Below are 21,145 nucleotides of genomic sequence, written 5' to 3' on the forward strand. Positions count from 1 at the left end.
CTTAAGGCCTTGCATACAGCTGGCCTTGGTTCCAATTGCAATACCACATACCACGTAGGGTCCCTGAGTACCCCAGGAGTAAGCCCTGGGCACCTCTGGGTGTGGCCCTAATCCTCCACCCCCAAGTCTGTGTGGCATAGTTATGTCCTGTTAAGGAGAGCTCCCTGCCTCGATGGGACCCTGAGATGCTGCCCATGAATAGCCCCCGGCCACTTATTAAGCTCCTTAATGGCCATGATCCCAGAGACACACAAACCAATCTCGGAACGGAGCGGTATAAATCTCTCCAGACCTAATTATTAAAATTTTAGAATGCGCGACATCATATGTTATTCATAACCAGCAATGGGAAACAATTTGTCTAATGTTGCCTTTTCGGCAGGTCTGAGTGTTGGGGGAAAACTCCAAATAATAATGGTGGGGCTGCAGTCAAAATATTGAATGTGATCAAAGTGGAGAGAGAGTAAAGTAGAGATTGTTTCCACGTAGACCAGGGTGGGGTGGGGGGGTGTATACTGAGGTTTTTAGTGGTGGAGAATGTGCACTGGTGAAGGGATGGGTGTTTGATCATTGTACAACCGAAACTCAAACACAAAAGCTTTGTAACTGGTCTCAGGGTGATTCATTAAATAAGTTAGCACTGCTGTAGCATTTTCATCCCGTTGTTCATCGATTTGTTCGAGTGGGCACCAATAACGTCTCCGTGGTGAGACTTGTGACTGTGTTTGGCATATCGAATACGCCACAGGGAGCTTGTCAGGCTCTGCCGTGCAGGCGGGATACTCTCAGGAGCTTGCCATCTCTCTGAGAGGGATGGAGAAATAAATAAATTTAAAAATAATAATAATAACAAATAATAGGATGAAGTAGGTAAAGGAACCCAGCAAACAGAAACGATTCAGATAACTCTGGCTTGCTGTCTCTCTCACCGCTAACTCCCAGGGAAGGTAGAGAGGAAGCAGCTCATCTCCAGCGAAAAACAAGGAACAATTATTTCCACTTTGACTCTTTTCCTGCTGCTGAAATTCTGCTGAATCCATTTGAAGCTGGGAGGGCAAAGACCCGGTGAGAAATCTATTCCCATCTTCATTCTCAAACATGGGCTTGGCTCTTCAACGGAAATGGAATGGCCCATCTTGACATACTCATTTTGTGAACACAAATTCACTTTGTAAAGCAAGGGGCGGCCCACATAACTCCGCCACTGAAAATGTTATTTCTCGAGGTGACAGCTGTTAAGCTACACCTAGCGTTGCATGTGACATGAAGATGCGGCAATAGCAAATTTAATACAAAACGAGGGCCTGGACCACAGGAAGAAGGTGGATTCACCACGAACTTCCCAAGGTGAATGCAAGACCTCATTATTTTTAACCACAGAAAAACAAACAAACAAACAAACACGGGGGCTGGAGCAATAGCACAGCGGGTAGGGCATTTGCCTTGCACGCGGCCGACCCAGGTTCAAATCCCAGCATCCCATATGGTCCCCTGAGCACTGTCAGGGGGAATTCCTGAGTGCAAAGCCAGGAATAACCCCTGAGCATCGCCAGGCATGACCCAAAAAGAAAAAAAAACACGTATGCATGAAAATTTTTTTTAAAATAGTGAGCAAATTCAAGACACTCAAGGAATGATCTAGATCCCATAGGTCATTGTGAAAATCCAGTCCATTCGAAATTAAAAAAGTACATGTCTCCTCCTTCCATTTATATCTACCTTCTGCTGCAGCTTGCCAGTACACGCTGCATGTGTACACACAGCCCAGAGAATAGGTTGAGTGACCCAATATGGCATTCGGGTTCAGGCCTACCCTATGCTGTGGCTTCAAGAAGGCTGCTCTTCTGTGAACACTGGGGCTGAGCTGCCTAGAATGTAGCCTCTGGAACCCGGGCGTTCTGGTAAGCGGCGCAGCAGGCCGGAGAATGCTCCGGACCCCAAACTGGGCCAGCAACACCAGGGAGCCAGACGGAGGAGGCACAGCCGGTACGCCTTCTCCAGATGGAGCCCCGGCGACAATGAGCAACGACTAACACGGCTCTGGGATGCGGGACTGGGACAACTCTGAACTCCGAACCGCACGGCCACGTTAGTGACCTTTTCTAAAAAATGAAAACATACAATCTATTGATGCCATCCAACGTGTCTGACTGGTGGAGGAAAACCTCCAAATAATGATAGTGAGATTCTTGTTGAAAATTGAACGTAATCAAAGTAAGGAAAGAGTAAAGTGAAAAATGTCTGCAACGCAGGCAGAGGGGGAGTGGGAGGGGGGTATGCGGGGTCTGGTGGTGGATCAAATATGAAAACTTTGTAACTATATCTCACAGTGATTCAATAAAAAATAAAATTAAAAAAAATAATAAAAACAAAAGAATGTAGCCTCTCTGATGAACAAGGGCTGCTTCTCCCCTAAAACAAATTGAGGGGCTGCAGCAATAGCACAGAGGGGAGGGTGTTTGCCTTGCACACAGCCAACCCGGGTTCAATCCCCAGCATCCCATAGGGTCCCCTGAGCACCACCAGGAGTAGTTCCTGAATGCATGAGCCAGGAATAGCCACTGTGCATTGCTGGGTGTGACCCAAAATGAGGGAAAAAAAAAAAAAAGATGTGCTTTATTGCCACAAGTGTGTTGACAAGAATAGTTCTCATGGTTTGGGGAGCCTCCTCAGGGCTGCAGTCTAGAATCTTTGGTTCTTTTTTACCACAAGGCTTTGGACCAATTTCACATGGAATAAAATAGGGCGATAACGTCTTCCTAATAAGCTCTTACTGTAGAACAAATTTTATATTGGCCACATTAATTGAATGATAGCAGGAGGCAGTACCGGAAGTGCAGCTGTGTGAGATTCTCAGCGGCCGCCCTGGGCCTGGCGGGGGGGGGGGGGTTGCGGGGAGGGGTCTTGGCTTCCTGTCCCTGTCTTGGGGATTAGGGCCAAGTCAGGTACCTGTTCCCTCAGCCGTTTATCAATAAGATACATGCGTTAGACTCTTGATTTTTGTTGCTGTTTCTTTTTTTTTTTCTTTTTGTATCACACCCAGCAATGCACAGGGGTTACTCCTGGCTCTGCACTCAGGAATTACTCCTGGCGGTGCTCAGGGGACCATATGGGATGCTGGGATTAGAACCTGAGTCGGCCGCATGCAAGGCAAACGCCACCCCCACTGTGCTATCGCTCCAGCCCCTTGTTGCTGTTTCTGTTTGGGTTGGCTTTGGGGCTACACCCAGCAATGTTCAGGACTTCCTCCTCTCTCTGCACTGAGAGATTGTTACTGGCAATGTTAGGCTTTTTTTTTTTCCTGGTGTCTGACAACATGCCATTTTATGATTCAGCTTTCATGTCGAGTCTCCTGCTTGGTTGAGGGACGCTGTACAAAAGTATGCATCTTTAGGGTGGAGAGAGGCAGATTTGCGTGGTTCAGGCACCAGCTCTTAGGATGCCCCGCTGGCAACAAGGATCCAGGTCCTGGAGGGGAAAAAAGGTTGTCTTCAAATATTTCCTAGCTTTGGGCAGCATTACAGGGGCTAAGGCTTTGGCCTTGCACACTGCTGGCTCTCATTGAATTCCCAGCACCACTGGCTAGGACCCGTCCTTTTTTTTCTTTTTGGGTCACACTGGCGGTGCACAGGGGTTCTTCCTGGCTCATGCACTCAGGAATTACTCCTGGCAGTGCTCAGGAGACCCTATGGGATGCTGGGAATCAAACCTGGGTTGGCCGCATGCAAGGCCAACGCCTTTCCCGCTGGCTATCGCTCCAGCCCCATGGCCGTTCCTTCTACTTGGCGAGTAAAACCAATAAATATTTTGGAGCTTTTGGAACTATAAGTGAAGGACAAAAGATGCAACACTCAGTAAGCAACAGAGATGCTTACGTGTCTAGGTTTTTGTTTCTCGGGCCACACCCAGCTGTGCTCTAGCCTTACTTAGTTCAAGCACCTCTTTTTCTTTCCTACCTTCCCCCCTTCCCAGCCAAACCAAATCCTTGCTCTCGGTCACCCACCAGACATTTCTTCTTCCAAAGCTTTAGGGACCTGAAAATTTCGTATGTGTAAGTATATGTACACACACATTGCATTCTAATACCTTTTGATCCTTTTGAAAATCATTGTACCATCTACATCATGGAATACTATGCAGCTGTTAGGAGAGATGAAGTCATGAAATTTGCTTAGAAGTGGATAGACATGGGGAGTATCATGCTATGTGAAATGAGTCAGAAAGAGAGGGACAGATATAGAAGGACTGCACTCATTTGTGGAGTATAAAATAACATAACGCAAGACTGACACCCAAGGATAGTAGATAGAAGGGCCAGGAAGGGGCTGGAGCGATAGCACAGTGGGTATGGCATTTGCTTTGCACGCGGCCAACCCAGATTTGATTACCAGCATCCCATATGGTCCCCTGAGCCCTGCCAGGGGTAATTCCTGAGTGCAGAGCCAGGAGTAACCCGTGAGCATCGCAAGGTGTGACCCAGAAATCAAAAAAAAAAAGAAGGGTCAAGAAGATTGCTCCATAGTTGGAAGCCTAGCTCATGAGCAGACAGAGGTAGGACAGCTGGAATAGAGAAGAGATCACTAAGAATATGATGGTTGGAGGGATGGGAGATGTGTGCTGAAAGTAGATAGAGGACCAAACATTATAACCTCTCAGTATCTGTATTGCAAACCATAATCCCCAAAAGTAGAGAGAGAGGATGGGGAATATTGTCTGCCATGGAGGCAGGGGGAGGGTGGGAAAGGGGGGATACTGGGGATATTGGTGGTGGGGAATATGCACTGGTGGAGGGATGGGTGTTTGATCATTGTGTGATTGTAACTCAGACATGAAAGCTAGTAACTATATCTCATGGTGAATCAATACAATTTTTTAAAAAAGAAAGAAATTAAAAATCATTGTACTGGGGGCCGGAGCGATAGCACAGCGGGTAGGGAGTTTGCCTTGCACGCGGCCGACCCAGGTTCGATCCCTGGCATACCCCAAGCACCGCCAGGAGTAATTCCTGAGTGCAAAGCCAGGAGTAACCCCTGAGCATCGCTGGGTGTGACCCAAAAAGCAAAAAAAAAAAAATCATTGTACCTAAAAATTGCATATATGTATATGCACATATGTAATATATGTACCTACACACAGAAAGTTGAATTCTAATGCCTTTTGATCTTTTTACTTGAAAATCATATATTTTTTGAAAAATATTTTTGGAAATAAAGAACTTGACATCAGTATCTAAATGTTGTTGGAGATACTTGATGCAATCATACTTGAAATGTTTAACCAAAATGAGTTTTATTTTCTGAAGTCGGGAAAAACAGGCAAGAAGCGATATTCTGTCTGGGACACAGTATTTCCTTAGAACCCCAGTTCTAGAACATGATTTTAACCAAGGTCACATATACACTGATGAATATTTTTATCTTAGCATGTGGGGAGATTTGTAGATCTTCTCAGAACAGGGGAGCAGGACTCAGTTCTGGATCTGGGCCTCTTTGCCTCATTATTCTTTATTAAGAAACGTTGTCATTGGGGCTGGAGCGATAGCACAGCGGGGAGGGCGTTTGCCTTGCACTCGGCCGACCCGGGTTCGATTCCCAGCATCCCATATGGTCCCCTGAGCACCGCCAGGGGTAATTCCTGAGTGCAGAGCCAGGAGTAACCCCTGAGCATCGCTAGGCGTGACCCCCCCGAAAAAAAAAAGGAAAGAAACGTTGTCATGTGATGGGATCTCAACAGAGTATGGTAACAAGATTCTGAACAGACATGAAGTGTGGTAGAAGAACTCTGAGAACTGCCGTAGGGTCATTTTGTCCTGTTGTCTTTATTTGGCCATAGCAGACCAAGAAAATGAACAATTAACCTAATACTTTAACACTTACATTGTAAAGTTTTTAAATTATGGATAATTATCAGTTATTTGAAACAGGTCTACCAGTAACCAAACAATGTTTTCTGTTGTAGTTTTTGTTTGTTTGTTTGTTTGTTTTGCTTTTTGGGTCACACCCGGCCATGCCCAGGGGTCTCTGAACAAAGGAATGACTCCTGGTACCAAAGCTCACATCACCCAAACTTTAACAACATGTTAGTGATATCCTATAGAATGTCATAATGGCTCCTGCCAAAATAGAACCATCTTCACACTGTTTCCCATATGAACACTTTTCTGTAAGCATGTTCAGCAGTTCTTCATATCAGACAATACCAAATATATTCCTTTGGTTGTGTTTTGGGACAGGGATTGGGGTTTGGGATGGAAACACCCCAAATTTGGTGGTGGGAAGGTGTCATGGTGGTGGGATTGGAGTTTGAATATTAAATGTCATCAAATATTGTGAACTAACTTATAAAATATAAAAAATTCAAAAAAGCACACAGTAGGTATAGAAAATATCTCGCCTGCATGGCAGAGCCTGGCAAGCTCCCCGTGGCGTATTCGATATGCCAAAAACAGTAACAACATGTCTCACCATGGAGACGTGACTGGTGCCCACTCGGGCAAATCAATGAGGTATAGAAAATCAAACTTTTTTTTTTTTTGCTTTTTGGGTCACACCCAGCGATGCTCAGGGGTTACTCCTGGCTTTGCACTCAGGAATTACCCCTGGCGGTGCTCAGGGGACCATATCGGATGCCGGGGATCGAACCCGGGTCGGCTATATGCAAGGCAAACGCCCTACCCGCTGTGCTATCACTCCAGCCCCAAAAATCAATTTATTTGAAATTTTTTCTGTCTGATTGCAGGAGTGTTAATTCCTTGTTAAAATATTTAAATGTTGACAGTTAACTTGAAAACAATTCTTATATTGAAAGAGATCGCAAAGGTGAATTATTTCTGCCACTTTGATCCTTTGAATGCTGCAATTCTCCCACCCCAATTTGTCACTTAAAGTCATCCTTACTAGTGAGAATTATGCCTTTTAATTTTTGATGTTTATAATATGTATGTGAGAAAGATTTAATAATATTTCACACATGTATTTCATAATGTGTTTAAATATAATAAATTGTTCTACCCTTGTCAAAAAAATATTTAAATGTTAAGAAAAGAAAGAATAAAAATACTTTAGAGGGGAAAAATAAGGAATTACTCCTGGAGGTGCTCAGGGGACCATATGGGATGCTGGGCATCGAACCTGGGTCAGCCGCATGCAAGGCAAACACCCTCCCCGCTGTGCTATCACTCCAGCCCCACAATGTTTCGAACTAATAGAGTTAATCCGAGTTTAGATCTATGATTTAAGCGAGTTAATGTTTGAACTTTTGTTTATTTTGTTTTGAGGGCCACACGTAGTGGTGCGCAGGGCTTACTCCTGGCTCTGCACTCAGGAATCACTCCCGGCCAGCTCAGGGAACTATATAGGATGCTGGGGATCGAACCCAGGTTGACCGTGTGAAAGGTGTCACCTTAACCGGCTGTACAGCGTTTGGGTCCCTAGGCGCCTATTTTAATGTTGTAGGTTTATTTTTATGCTTTATCATATTTCATCTTGATAAAAAAAAATTCTTGAGTTGTGGATGACCTTCCCAGAATGCGAAAATAATTTCTGCACACCCTAGCCCTGCAAAAAAGTTAACGGTGGCTTGCATGAGACCTTGAGTTTGCCCGTGGGTGGTGTCTGAGATACTTGGTCCTTCCTCTTCCCATCGTCCTGGGTACCATTTTGCCCTCCTCCTCCTAGCTCTCCCGTCGGAATTTCAGTCATCTCATCGGGACTGGGGCCGCCCCCCCTTGATAGTGACGCAGGATGAAAAAAAATCAGACTTTGATTTCTCTTCCTGTTATTAGAAAGCAAGTGTGAAGGAAGGTCAGCCCTGCATCCGACAGGCTGCCTGGTTTCTGTCTGAGCATCACGTGTCGGGAGAAGCCGGCTGCAGGCTTGGGATTCAGCGGCAGAAGCTGTCAGGCTAACACTGATTGAAGGTGGACGGGCGGCGGGGAGGGGGGGGCGCACCTCTGTCCCCCCCCACCCCCCCTGCTCGCCATTGGCTTCCTCTTACAGCATTCTCCCCTGAGACACACTTCTGCATACTCATTCACCTCCGCCTCCTCCTTCCTTCCCTGCCCCTTCATTACTGATTCACAGCGAGAGGCGGCGGTGGTGGCAGCGGCAGCCACCAGCCGGGCTCGTTCGTCGCTTGTCACGATGCAAGGATTGCAATGAGCTCATCCTTTCCTCCCCCTGCAGCTCCGCAAACTGCCCAGCGGCTGCTCCCGCTGCTGTGAGCGCACACAGCCCCTCCATCAGACACAGCCCCGCTCTCTCTCTCTCTCTCTCTCTCTCTCTCTCTCTCTCTCTCTCTCTCACACACACACACACACACACACACACACACGCACACACACACACACACACACTCACACACTGGCCCTGGGGCGTGCTCTCACTGAGACACGTTTCCGTTTCTGCACATGTAGCCGAACTCTCTCTCTCTCTCTCTCTCTCTCTCTCTCTCTCTCTCTCCTGCATCACATCACTCTTGGCCATTTTCTTGCTGCTGGCGGTGGCGCCGGTTCTGATGGAGACCGGATTTTGACTTCCTGCCGTTCCCGGGATCTCTGAGGCTCGCCTCGTGTGCACCGTGGATCTCGTGTGGCCAAACATGTCCCTCCTGGGGCGACACTAGCTGACAGTTCCCACCCGGGGCTGGGCTCTCGCGCCTGCCTCCCCTCCCTCCGCAGTCTGGTTGAGCGTGTGGCTCCGAGCTCCCCGAGTGCCCCATTCTGGATACCTACCTCCTGCTCATGGAAGAAGGGGTGCCCTGCCCGGCCTCAGCTGCTAAGCTCCCACCTCCTGTGAAAAAGTCCCAGGACATGCACGACGAAAGGAGCAAGCTGGTGAACGAGTACGCGTGCCGGGTCCTGGAGCTGCTGGGCATGGGGCATCGGCTGTTCGTGCCTCGTCTGCTTGCGGTGAGCCTGGTTCCGTTCCACTTCGTTTGGAGGGGGGGGGCTGCCACCCTCGCCGAGCGTCCCTTGGGTCCCTGGACGAGGCTTGCGGTCTCCTGTTTCCTTCACCTTCTCCCCACCAGCCGCCCTGGGCCCTGTCCAACCCTGGACCTGGCCACTCCTTCCTTGGCTCCCCCAGGTGTGCCCAGCTCTGGGAGCCTGTGGCCAGTTAGTGGCTATGGACAGAAGCTGTTCCAGCCAGCGGGCGCCGTCAGGAAGCGGCATATACCCAAATATTTGATGCCCGCGTTCTGCTACTCTGTCTCCAAGGGGTTAAAATGTCACCTGGACACCGGCTCTGTGTAGCCGGGTGATGTGTGGTGCTTTCTAGCCTCCGTATTTGATTCCAATTTGATGACTGTTGCTTTGTTGGGTGGGGGGGTGTTTGTTGTTGTTCTAAGAGGCTATTTACCCCCCCTCTTCCCAGCCCCTCGGCAGGGGAGGGGGGAATATAGAGATTTGCCTCCTTGAATATTTAATCTGTGTATCTTCAGGTATTGGGTCAGGGCTGTGATCTGGGAAGTCGGGCTGTCTTGTTTTTTCATTTCCGGCACCAGAGGAAAAAAAAAACCCTTTTCCTCCTTCCTTTCCTACCAAGGGTTAAAATTAAATACCCACAATTACCAGTGCAAGGGTTTCTTATCAGTGGTTTGGGAAGTGTACCTAGCAACTGTTCTATAATGTCATTGGTCTGCAGTCCTCCTGTATCGTTATTTGGTAATTGGGCAAGAAGAATTTCGCTTTGTCTGTTTTCTGCAATGGACTTGGATGCCATTTGAGATGTTCCCCTCATTACGGTTCTTTTGGACGTGAAGCTTTCCAGAAGTGCAGTATTTACTTCCCTGCATCCGACTCTTCTCCCCCACAAACCTTCCCTCCGGAATCTCTGCTTCTAGTTACCAGTTCAATCATTCAATCAGGCTTTACGTATATAGATTTGCGAGCAAATGTGGACTTTCCTGTATAATCGTCCTAGACACAACTAGGAAGTCATGTCCACAAGGGATTTCTTGCCCAGAGGAAAGTCTATTTATCATTGCAGGAGGAACTTAGATGCAGTGACCAACAAGCAGTTACAGAGAGGGGAGCAATCTGAGAGATGCAGTTCCTTTGTCGTTTAAGGGGAAAAAACGTGAAGCACTCAGCGCATAGGTCTTAATGCCCACATGAGGTCATTGGTTTTCACTTAAATCACGGGGTTTTTTTTTTCTTAATAAAGGAGAAAACTGAAGACTCATGATCCTATTAGAGAGATGTTTTTAACTGAAGGAAAAAGCATTTTAGTCCAGGAGTTTTGACATTAAGAAGCATTAAAATACATTTCAACAAATTATCTGCTTTTCTTTGACGAATCATCTCCAGCTATTACGTTTCCATATAATTTCTCTTCTTTAATTCAGAAAAAGATTTTATTTAAGAGAAGGGAAAGGAAGGGCAGACACGGCAGGGAATCGCCTGGGTGATGACAGGGATCCCCCAAGGCAGGGTTTCCTGTGTCCACCCTCTCAAAGACAACTCCGTGTCCCTCGGGCTTCCTCTGGGAACCCCCCAGGAATCCTGTGGGGCCTTGGCCGTGTTTTGCATTTTCAGTTTCGTGCAGAACCTACATGAGGAACATCTCTTCTACTCAAATTTAGAGATGTGTTGAGATTGACTTGAAACTGCCTCGAGTTTGGGGGGGGGAAAAAAAATCTCCGATGAAACCCACAGTGACGTGTGCTCACAGCTTGAAGCGGGAAGGATGGGGACATCTCGGGCTGTCACTGGGGGTTGCCCGGTCCTCCCAGTGTCCCCGTGTGGCCGTGCCGGGCTCCCCCGTGCAGATCTCCCCTGCACGCCAGGCAGGCGTCTGTGCTGAGCTTTGGGTAGCGCTGAGTGGACCTGCAAAGATTCTTTTTTTAAAATATTTTTGGGTCACACCCGGCAATGCACAGGGGTTACTCCTGGCTCTGCACTCAGGAATTACTCCTGGTCGTGCTTGGGGGACCATATGGGATGCCGGGGATCGAACCCGGGTCGGCCGCATGCAAGGCAAACGCCCTACCTGCTGTGCTATTGCTCCAGCCCCCTGACAGAGATTCTTGATGCGAATAGGACGGGCTCAGTGTTGGGGCCAGCGCCTGCCCTTTGATTAGCCAGGATGGCTGGATTGCTGCTCCCGGTCCCGTGCATGTCCCAGGGCTAGTGCCGTTGCCCAGACGGGTGTTATTTCACTGGCTAATGCCAGGGGGTCAAGGCTACTATGCACAGGCACCCCTCAGGGGAATCCAGCCTCCGTGATGGTCTAGACTTTCTGTCACCTGCCACGGGGCTCAGGTGAAGCTCAGGTGTCCCTGAGCTTTCTAATTTCACATCTTAGACACAGACGCGTGTGGGTTTAATGCATTTCTGTCATATAAAACAACCTAACTTTGTAAAATAATCAAATGCCTGAAGACTTAACTAAGAGAATGTTCTGGAGGTCTGAGAATCACTTGGGGGCCTAGGATACCTGAATTTCCTGCATTGGTATTTTAATTGGCCCACAGTGATGCCTCTGAACTTGGCTTACTGTTCCCTGATTCTCAGAGTGACCATCGAGCTTTGGGGCCAGGGATAGCACAATGGTATAGCACCCCCTTGTTGGGGCGACATTCTGGACTCAGGGTCCATCCCGCAACATCGGGCACTGTTGGTGTTTTTGCTAATCGCCTTCCAAGGGAATACCTAGGAGAAAGCAGCTTCCCTGTAGCAAATCCAGGGCAAATAACCACAAGGCACAAATTCAATGGACACTTAGCAAACACGTTTCTGGGGTCCAATTAAAATATCAATGCAGAAAATTCAGGTATCCTAGGCACCAGCTAAGCAATGTCCCCCTCGCCCAAAGTCCCCGCTCTCAAGAGATTCTCAGGCCTCCAGAAATATTTCTCAGATGAAAGGAAGTCCTCTTAGTCACCAAGACCAAACGGAAGAAAAGCCATTTATGGTGAAAATCGGGAGGGAGGGAGGGAGGGAGGGAGGGAGGGAGGGAGGGAGGGAGAGAGGGAGAGGGAGAGAGAGAGAGAGGGGTGGGGAGAGAGAGAGAGAGAGAGAGAGAGAGAGAGAGAGAGAGAGAGAGAGAGAGAGAGAGAGAGAGAGAACTTTCCCGGTAATCCCCTGGGAGAATCCAGTGTAAGCTTTTTATCAGCGGCCCTTCAAGATTTATCTGTCTTTAAGCGTAGTGAGAGATTTGGGATAGAAACAACCCAGAGCGATGCTGGACCTGCTCCCGCCCACTCCCTGCACCTCCCACTTTATTTATTTATTTATTTTTTTTAATTAATTTTCTTTTCTTTATTTATTTCGTAATTTAATTCAGTATTTTTTTTTATTTTTTTATTTTTTTTAACATTTCATTATTGCATTTACATTTTATTTTTTATAGTTTATTTTTAATTAGTGAGTCAACGTGGCACCTCCCACTTTAACAAAAGTCACTTTAAAATGTGATCCTCTGCCACTGAATTTTTCAGTGGGAAAAGCAGTCCAATGGTGTCAGCGGCGGCCCCTAACCGGAGGCTGAACTCTGCGAGAGTGTGAAATCAGGGGAGAGGAAAACTTCTGTGAGTGTCAGAAATCTCCTTTTCCCCTCGAGATTTTTTTTTTTAATTTTTTTATTGAATCACCAAGTGGAGGGTTACAAAGTTCTCAGGATTATGTCAGTTATACAATACTCAAACACCCTTCCCTTCACCAGTGCCCATCTTCCATCACCAACCCCCCCAGTATATCTGCCGCCCCCTCCCACCTCCCCAGTCCCCACCCTTGTACGTGATAAGTTTCACTTCGTTTACGCTTATCTCGATTACATTCCATGTTTCAACACACAACTCACTACCGTTGCTGGGGTTTCCCCCCAAAAAGAAAAAGAGTCCTATTGCCAAGGAGGCATTTGATAGTTCTCCATTGCTAAGAATATAGAGATATTAAGTCCCGCTGTTTGTTACATAACTTTTCTTTTTCCCCCTTGCCCCGCGCCACCGAGTTCACGCCTGTTTAGTAATCGCCACGCTGTCTGACAAAGGGAAAAAAAACCGAAGAGGATGGTTATTTCCCGTCATCAGCCGGCGTGGGGCTCTGGCTTAGTTGATAGTCTAGTAGAGTGTCTGCAAGCAGTTTCTGGAACCAAAGGTCTTGCGCTGATATCGGCTCCGGCTCGAGATACCACCAGCGTCCCGCTAATCCATGTACATAATTTTTCCCCTTATATCCCATTCCCACGCCACCAGGTCTGTTTGCTTAATGGACATCACACTATGTTTGACACCACGCCGCGTTTCTTCCCGAGAAAGAAGGATATTTCTTCTCAGCCGGCTTGGGGATATAGCTTAGTTCAGTCTAGAGAGATGGCTACCACTTTGATTGCCTTCAATATTTCAACAAAATACTTACTATTCTTGTTAGGATCTCCCACAAAAGTCCAACCCATTAAGAAGGAACCATTACATATTGCTGATACTAAGATGACATTAGGTCACGCGGCCGCGGCGGCCGCGCGGTTTTGGGTTTTGGGTTTCTGTCTAAAGTCCAGGGAAAATTCTGTCTGAAATTCTATCACTACAATCTTTTACCCTTTTATGGTGCTCATAAGATGGGAAAACCTAGAGAAATACCGGGCCCCACGCACGGGCGGAAATGGGAAAGCTCCCTTGTCCTCCTCCGTCATACTGGGGCTGCGGGCACGGCGAAGTGGGAAAGCCCACGTGGCTGCACTCTCTTTAAGTGTCCGATGTGGGCGGAGACCGGTACTTCCCCGCCCTCAATCTCCCGCCAGCCGCGCCGCGCCGCGCATTTGGGTGCGTCTCTCCATTTTGTGCTCAGAGAAGTGGGGTGGAGGCTGTGCTGTGCTCAGGAGAGGTTGAAGGAGAGAGAGAGAGAGATTAAAAAAAAGAAACGCCGGGCCCCCGCACGGGGGACCTGGCGGAAACGCTCAAGTCACATACTGCAGGTTGCTGGCGGGCTGCTGGTGTCCAAAGCAGCTCCCTCCTCTTCCTCAATCATACTGGGGCTGCGGGCGCGGCAAAGTCTCCCCTCGAGATTTTTTTCCTTTTTTTTTTCTTTTTGCTTTTTGGGTCACACCCAGCAATGCACAGGAGTTACTCCTGGCTTTGCACTCAGGAATTACTCCTGGCTGGTGCTCAGGGGACCCTATGGGATGCTGGGAATCGAACCCGGGTCGGCCGCATGTAAGGCAAACGCCCTCCCCAATGTGCTATTGCTCCAGCCCCAAGATTTTTTTTTCTCTTGCTATGAGATACGGAAGTTATTAACAGATCACTGTCACCGTCACTGCCATCCCGTTGCTCATCGATTGGCTCCAGCGGGCACCAGTAACGTCTCCATTGTGAGACTTATTTTGTTACTGTTTTTGTCATGTTGAATATGCCATGGTTAGCTTGCCAGGCTCTGCCATGCGGGCGACATACTCTCAGTAGCTTGCCGGGTTCTTCAAGAGGAGCGGAGGAATTGAACCCAGGTCAGCCGTGTGCAAGGCGAACGCCCTACTGCTGTGTTATGGCTCCAGCCATTAACAGATCATTATCTCCAAATACTAGTGTTGGCTGTGGTTTCAGCACATCCACTGTAGATACTGCACAGGCCACTGTAGATACCGTAGCTCTGGGGCTATGATGGTTGGAATTTTAAGGCAAACACTTCAGCAGTCCTTCAGTGGCCTTTATTTTTTTCTTAAAAATTTTTGGGTCACACCCAGCAATGCTCAGGGGTTCCTCCTGGCTCTGCACTCAGGAATCACTCCTGGCGGTGCTCGGGGGACCCTATGGGATGCCAGGGATCGAACCCTGGGTTGGCCATGTGCAAGCAAACACCCTCCCTGCTGTACTATTGTTCAGTGACCATTTTAAGAGTTAAGTTGGATTGAATTTATTACACTGTGTCAAATTGCATCCTAGTTCTTTTTTTTTTTTTTTTTAATTTGTACTGAGTTCAAACTGTGGCTGTACTATTCATGAGTTCAGTGGCCGGGGGCTACCAGGCTGGTTGTGAATCAGTTGCCATTTATTCAAGTCTCACCTGTCTCATCAGTTACAGAGAAACTATGAAGGGTTGGGGGTAGCAATTACACAGAGGTGTTATTGAACATTATCATGAACAATGAACAGATGTAAAGCCCTTCCTTCAGGGAAAGTTCTAGAAGAAACTCAAGGACAAAAATCTCAACCTGCTAGGAGATCCGCCCAAGGGCAGAATTCCATCCAAGGGTGTATACTTTCCCCTGTTTTTAGTCAGTATCCATTTAAACAGTCATCTTAAATTTACTTCTTAATAATATTTCTAGTCATTTTTTATTTTTTTTAATTTATTTGTTTATTTGTTTTTGCTTTTTGGGTCACACCCGGCGATGCACAGGGGTCACTCCTGGCTCTACACTCAGGAATTACCCCTGGCGGTGCTCAGGGGACCATATGGGATGCTGGGAATTGAACCCGGGTTGGCCGTGTGCAAGGCAAGCACCCTACCTGCTGTGCTATTGCTCCAGCCCCCCTAGTCATTTTTTTTAAAATGTAGGAGCACTGCTGTTTATTCAGCCATTGATTAAGCTGATTGAACTGGGCATGAATTCCACATTACTTTTTTTTTAAAAAAAATGTTTTAATTGGGTATCCATGAGATAGACCATTACAAAGCTGTTCATAATTGGGTTTCAGTCATACAGTGATCCAGCACCCATAGCTCCACTGGTGTCCATTTCCCACCACAGTGTCTTCTGTTTCCCCACAACTATCCTCCAACCCCCCAGCCCCCACCCCCAGCTTCCCTATATGGGAGACACTTTCCTTCTTGCTCTCTCTCTCTCTCTCCTTTTCCTTTTGTGCATTATGGTTTGCAATACAGGTGCTAAGAGATCATGGTGTTTGTTCAGGGCATTCGGTATTTTTAACGAGATGGTAAGGCTGGAGTAGCTTTTCAATTTAGGTGTGGATGTGACTGCCGAGGCTTCTGGAAGTACAGGGAGGTGGGGGGAGGTAGCCCATCCCGACCCTGAGAAAACATGGAGATTTCAGTCACAAAACCCACATACCCAAATTTTCAGCAGATTATATCTTGGTGAAGTTCATCCTGAGATAGTGGAGTCAGGCCGGGAGTATGATGGTGATTTTGGATTGTGGAAGCAAGCGGTGGCTGGGGACTTGGGCTGGCACAGGCCAACCGCCCCCCTCTCATTTACCCCAGTCTGTTCATCCATGTGCAGGTCCGAGCTTAACTGTGGCTTTTGAGTTCTTTTGAGATTTATTTATGGGTCTCTGAAGCAAGGCCGGTAGTAGAGCTTACAGGGTGGCACTGGAGTTGGTTTGTGGGGGTGACTGCAAGTGCTTCTAGGAGTATTGGGAAGTGGGGGGGAGGTAGCCATCCCCAGCCCTGAGAAAGCCTGGAGATTTCAGTCACAAAACCCGCATACCAGAATTTTCAACGGATTATGTCTTGGTGAGTCTGTCCTGAGACCGTGGAGTCAGGCCAGGAGTAGGGTGGCGATTTTGGATTGGGGAAGCAAACAGCTGTTGGGGGCTCTGCTTGGGTGGGCACCAGGCCAACCCGCCCCCCTCTGATTTACCCCAGTCTGTTCAGCCATGCACAGACCCGAGATTAACTGTGGCTTTTGATCTCTTTCGAGATTTATCTATGAGTCTCTGAAATAAGGCCAATAAATGAGCTTGTATAGCTGAGCCGGAGGTGGTTTGTGGGTGTGGCTCCCACATACCTAACTTTTGGCCGTTTAATTTCTTGGTAAACTTGGTCCCAAGTTGTTGGGGTCCAGCCAAAGACACATTGGCAATTTTGGGGTATCAGGCTGCTGATGCTCTCGCCCCACAGGTACAGGTTGACCTGTTGGTGGCACCATACCCCCAAAATATTTCTAGCCATTTTGTATGGGCACAGTAAGAGATATTTTAAGCTTTTTTTTTTTTAATTGAATCACCATGTGGAAAGTTACAAAGCTTTCAGGCTTAAGTCTCAGTTATACAATGATTGAACACCCATCCCTTCACCAGTGCACATGTTCCACCACCAAGAACCCCAGTATACCCCCCATCCCACCCCCACCCCTCCTGCTTGTGTAGCTGATAATTTTCACTTTACTTTCTCTTTACTTTGATTACATTCAATATTTCAACAAAATACTCACTATTATTGTTTGGAGTTTCCCCCCGCCCCCCCCCCCCCGAGATCAGACCTGCTGAAAAGGAAGCATTTGATAATTTGTTTTCCATTGCTGAAAATGAAGAGATATGAGGTCGCGCAGCCGCTATCGCGGTTTTGGATTTCTGTATTTTAGTATTTTAGTAACCAAGTCCAGGGAAATTTCTACTGGAAATTGCATCATTGCAAGCTTGTACCTCTCTTTAGTGGTCCTTATAAGATGGCGGTCGCCACACCACCCCCTCCCCCGCGCCTCCCGAAAGGAAAAGACAAGAGAGAAAAACCTATCCCCTCCTGGGGTGGCATGGGGTCATGGCTTAGTTCACAGTCTAGAGACATTTCTGCAAGAAGCTGCTAGTGCCAAAAGTAGATGGGTGGCCTCTGGGATCGTGGTCATTTAGCAACGGAGAGGCCGCACACTTGCGGCCACTCGAGTCACATCCTGGCAGAGAGCAGCGAGAGATATTTTATGCTTGAAGGGTGGCTCTTCCTGGGTACATCTTGCTATAGATCCCAGACTACGGTCCTCAGGCCAGTGAGTCTTTCCTAACCCCAGCAGGGTCCTTATTCAGTTACTTCTTTTTGGGTCATGACAGAGTTTGTCCATGACTGTGCTCTTAACTTACTATACATTTTGTGGCGCGTGGCCTGTCCCTTTTTGAGGCCAGGGTAGCTTACAGCTTGTCCCTTTCTAACACCTGGGTAGCTTGTGGCTTGCCCTGGGTCCATCCTAGTCCCTCGCTGGGGCCCTCCTTTTGGCGGGTGTTAGGAACTAAGGTTAACTAAAGCTTATGATGAGTAAATGAGACAGATGCCCAGGAGTAAATATTACTCGGCCAATTAACTCCCAAGTTACAAAAGCATAGCATTCAACTGTCTCCCCGTGTCTATACAAAAAGGACACTGCTCCAAAGTAAACTATTCAAAGGACATAAAGTAAAGAGAAAAGCAGGATTTCACTTATCTATGCAAAATCCAGAGTCCTCAGATTTTTTTACAAGTCACTGAGTCTGATTTTGGGGTGTTAATGATTAACCAATAGGAAAGCAGAACACAAAGGAGAAGTTAAAGATCAACACAGAGAATTGGAAGTACTGATGGGATTGGGTGCGCCTCAGAAACACGGTGACCAGAGCTACTCAGTAAACCTGAGTTTCCTCTTCAGGGAGGAAAGACAAACCAGCATCTCCCAGCAACTTGTGACCTTCTTGTAGCATTAATTTTAAGCAAGGAATGCAAGAACAGAGACGGAAGTAGATCTTCTCTTTCTGCCTCTGCTTATTAATTAGTTGATCTCCTTTTGAAGAGAGACTAAGTCTTTTCTTTTCTTTTTCTTTTTTTTTTTTTGCTTTTTGGGTCACTCCTGGTGATGCACAGGGGTTACTCCTGGCTCTGCAATCAGGAATTACCCCCTGGCAGTGCTCAGGGGACCATATGGGATGCTGGGAATCGAACCCAGGTCGGCGGCGTGCAAGGCAAACATCCTCCCCGCTGTGCTATTGCTCCAGCCCCAAGAGACTAAGTATTTTCATGTCACTTATTATTTTTGTTTTAATCTCATTAGTGTATAGGAGTCACACCCAGTTGTGCACCTGGGTTTCATCTTGGCTGTGGGTCACACCTGGAGATGCCCAGGGGCTACTCCTGGCTCATGCACTCAGGAATCACTCCTGGCGGTGCTCAGGGCTTTGTATGGAATGCTGGGAATCGAACCCTGGATGGCCACGTGCAAGGCAAACACCCTCCCCGCCGTGCTATCGCTCCTGCCCCCTTGGCTGTGTTTTGGGAGGACACTTGGTGTCTCGGATCAAACTCAGGGCCTTGTACCTGCTACTGTGTGCTCTACCAGGCAACTTTCTGTTAAATTCTTAGCAAGGTATCCAAATATTGGTAGGACAGGAGGCACTTTTCTCAATCGTAGAAAGAAAAAAAAAATTCACAGATCTTCATTGTTATAAACAGGAGAGCTAGTCCTGTAAGTTTAAAATTTGTCGATAGCATACAGAGCATTTGAGTTGCTCTATAACAGTTACAGTGCTTCTTAAAGATAGGAAGTTCTGGTTGAGGCTGGAGCGATAGCACAGCGGGGAGGGTGTTGGCCTTGCACGCAGCCAACCTGGGTTCGATTCCCAGCATCCCATAGGGTCCCCTGAGCACCGCCAGGAGTGATTCCTGAGTGCATGAGCCAGGAGTAACCCCTGTGCATCACCGGGTGTGACCCAAAAAGCAAAAAAATAAAAAATAAGATAAGATAGGAAGTTCTGGGGGCGGGGTGAGTTAGAATCAAAAGTAGAACTCAGAGTGTCTTCCCGAACAATGGCAAGAAAGGTTCATGTCTTTCGCTGGCACAATTTCATTCACAGTGAAATTCTATTCCGGTCTTTGAGAAGACTGCACATTCGCACAACTCTGACGGCTGGTTTTTACAGCATTAGAGATGTGAGCGCAGGATACATTTTTAGCTAGTAAAATATTAATATCTAAGCACACTGGAGCAGCGGAGTTTCCAAACTCTCCTCCCTGAGACTTTGTTTTGAGTAAGTCAAGACACATCTTTCCCCCTGGACTCATTTCCTCCTCAGATGCTTGTATTTGAAGATGTCCCCACCTTTTTTTGGGGGGGTGGGGTCACACGCGGTGATGCTCAGGGATTACTCCTGGCTCATGCACTCAGGAATTACTCCTGGTGGTGCTCGGGGGACCCTATGGGATGCTGGGAATTGAACCCGGGTCGGCCGCGTGCAAGGCAAACACCCTCCCCACTGTGTTATTGCTCCGGCCCCTGAACTAGAATGATTCTTCCTTGCTTTTCTTTTCTGCTTTTTGGGTCACACCTGGCAATGCTCAGGGGTTACTCCTGGCTCATGCACTCAGGAATTACTCCTGGCGGTGCTCGGGGGACCCTCTGGGATGTTGGGAATTGAACCTTGGGTCGGTTGCGTGCAAGGCAAACGCCCTCCCCGCTGTGTTATGGCTCCAGCCCCTTGTCCCCACCTGGAAGGAAGGACTTTATCACAGTCTGACCTTTGACTTGAGCTCTTCCTGGAGGTGGAGGTTGGGGCCGTGAAGAAGGCGACCCTCCTACACTCTTCCTTTCTTCCCCTCCTGCTCGTTGGCCCTGAGAACCCTCACCTTGTTTGAGGGCCTCCCCCGAGACACGCAAGCTGTGTGGTGAGGACTGTCCCGACTCCTGGGGTGCGTGGGGAAAGGTCAGTCACAGGGTCTCAGTCACGCAGGGGCTCCCAGACGACCCCTCCTCAAGGCAGCGGCTCAACGCCCCGGCCCACGTAAACAGCACAGAATAGACTCTTTTTTCAGAGAGGCCACAGTCAGCAGTGCTGGGGAGGCCAGGGTCACTTCCGGGACGGGGCCAGAGAGCGTGTGATGTCGGAAATTGGACCGGGGGCCTCTCCTAGGCAAGCACGCATTCCACCTGAGACACAGCAGGATTCTTCCTCAGGATTCGTAGAGGCTGGATTTGAAGTCAGGCCTGGGGCCGGCTTGGGAATCGAGGTGACTGCTCCCCATTACCTGTCACTAGAGGCTCACTGAGCACTGAACATGGGGGGCGCCTTTGAGTCGGCAGGGCACTGCATTTCACATCACCCTACAAACGCGAGGCAGGCTGGCGTGCACTTCCCCAGCGGGGACCAGAACCGGTGCTGCTGGTGATGATCTGGTGGTGCAAGTGGGGGGTGGGGGGTGCAGGAATGTAGAAATGCGGCTTCCTGGCCCAGAGTGCAGCGGGGCGGGGTGGGGGAGCGGCATTTCAGTCAGCAAACGCTGTGGAGGCTTGCAGCAGCCACATGTGAGGGTGAGTTGCTCATACCCACCGCCGTGCTAGGCGTCCTCTCCGCCCGCCGCCCTCACGGTTAAGGATGCAGGCGGGAAGGAAACGGTGAGTTCATCGAGGCTTCCTTTCCCTGCCGTCTTTCAGCCTCTGTTTGCTTCTGACTGGTGCGGCTCTAAATCTGGGTCAATCAGATCCTTTGTAAAAATGCCAGGTATGTGGATTGATTT

General features: G+C 48.2%; 1 protein-coding gene across 3 annotated transcripts in view; it reads left to right on the forward strand.

Annotated features, from left to right (window-relative positions):
• The window catches only part of RABGAP1L (RAB GTPase activating protein 1 like), a 401,062-nt gene that overhangs the window by 283,532 nt on the left and 96,385 nt on the right, over nt 1–21,145 (forward strand). Inside the window, exon 1 of one of the 3 annotated variants that reach the window (XM_004613724.2) lies at nt 8,058–8,908. The exons of the other annotated variants lie outside the window; for them this stretch is intronic. Within the exon in view, the coding sequence (XP_004613781.1) occupies nt 8,741–8,908 (168 nt within the window). The 5' untranslated portion in view covers nt 8,058–8,740. Of the gene's footprint in view, nt 1–8,057; nt 8,909–21,145 lie in introns of those variants that run through there. 3 annotated transcript variants of the gene reach the window in all.

This window comes from Sorex araneus, chromosome X, assembly GCF_027595985.1.
Source record: "Sorex araneus isolate mSorAra2 chromosome X, mSorAra2.pri, whole genome shotgun sequence".
NCBI lineage: Eukaryota > Metazoa > Chordata > Mammalia > Eulipotyphla > Soricidae > Sorex > Sorex araneus.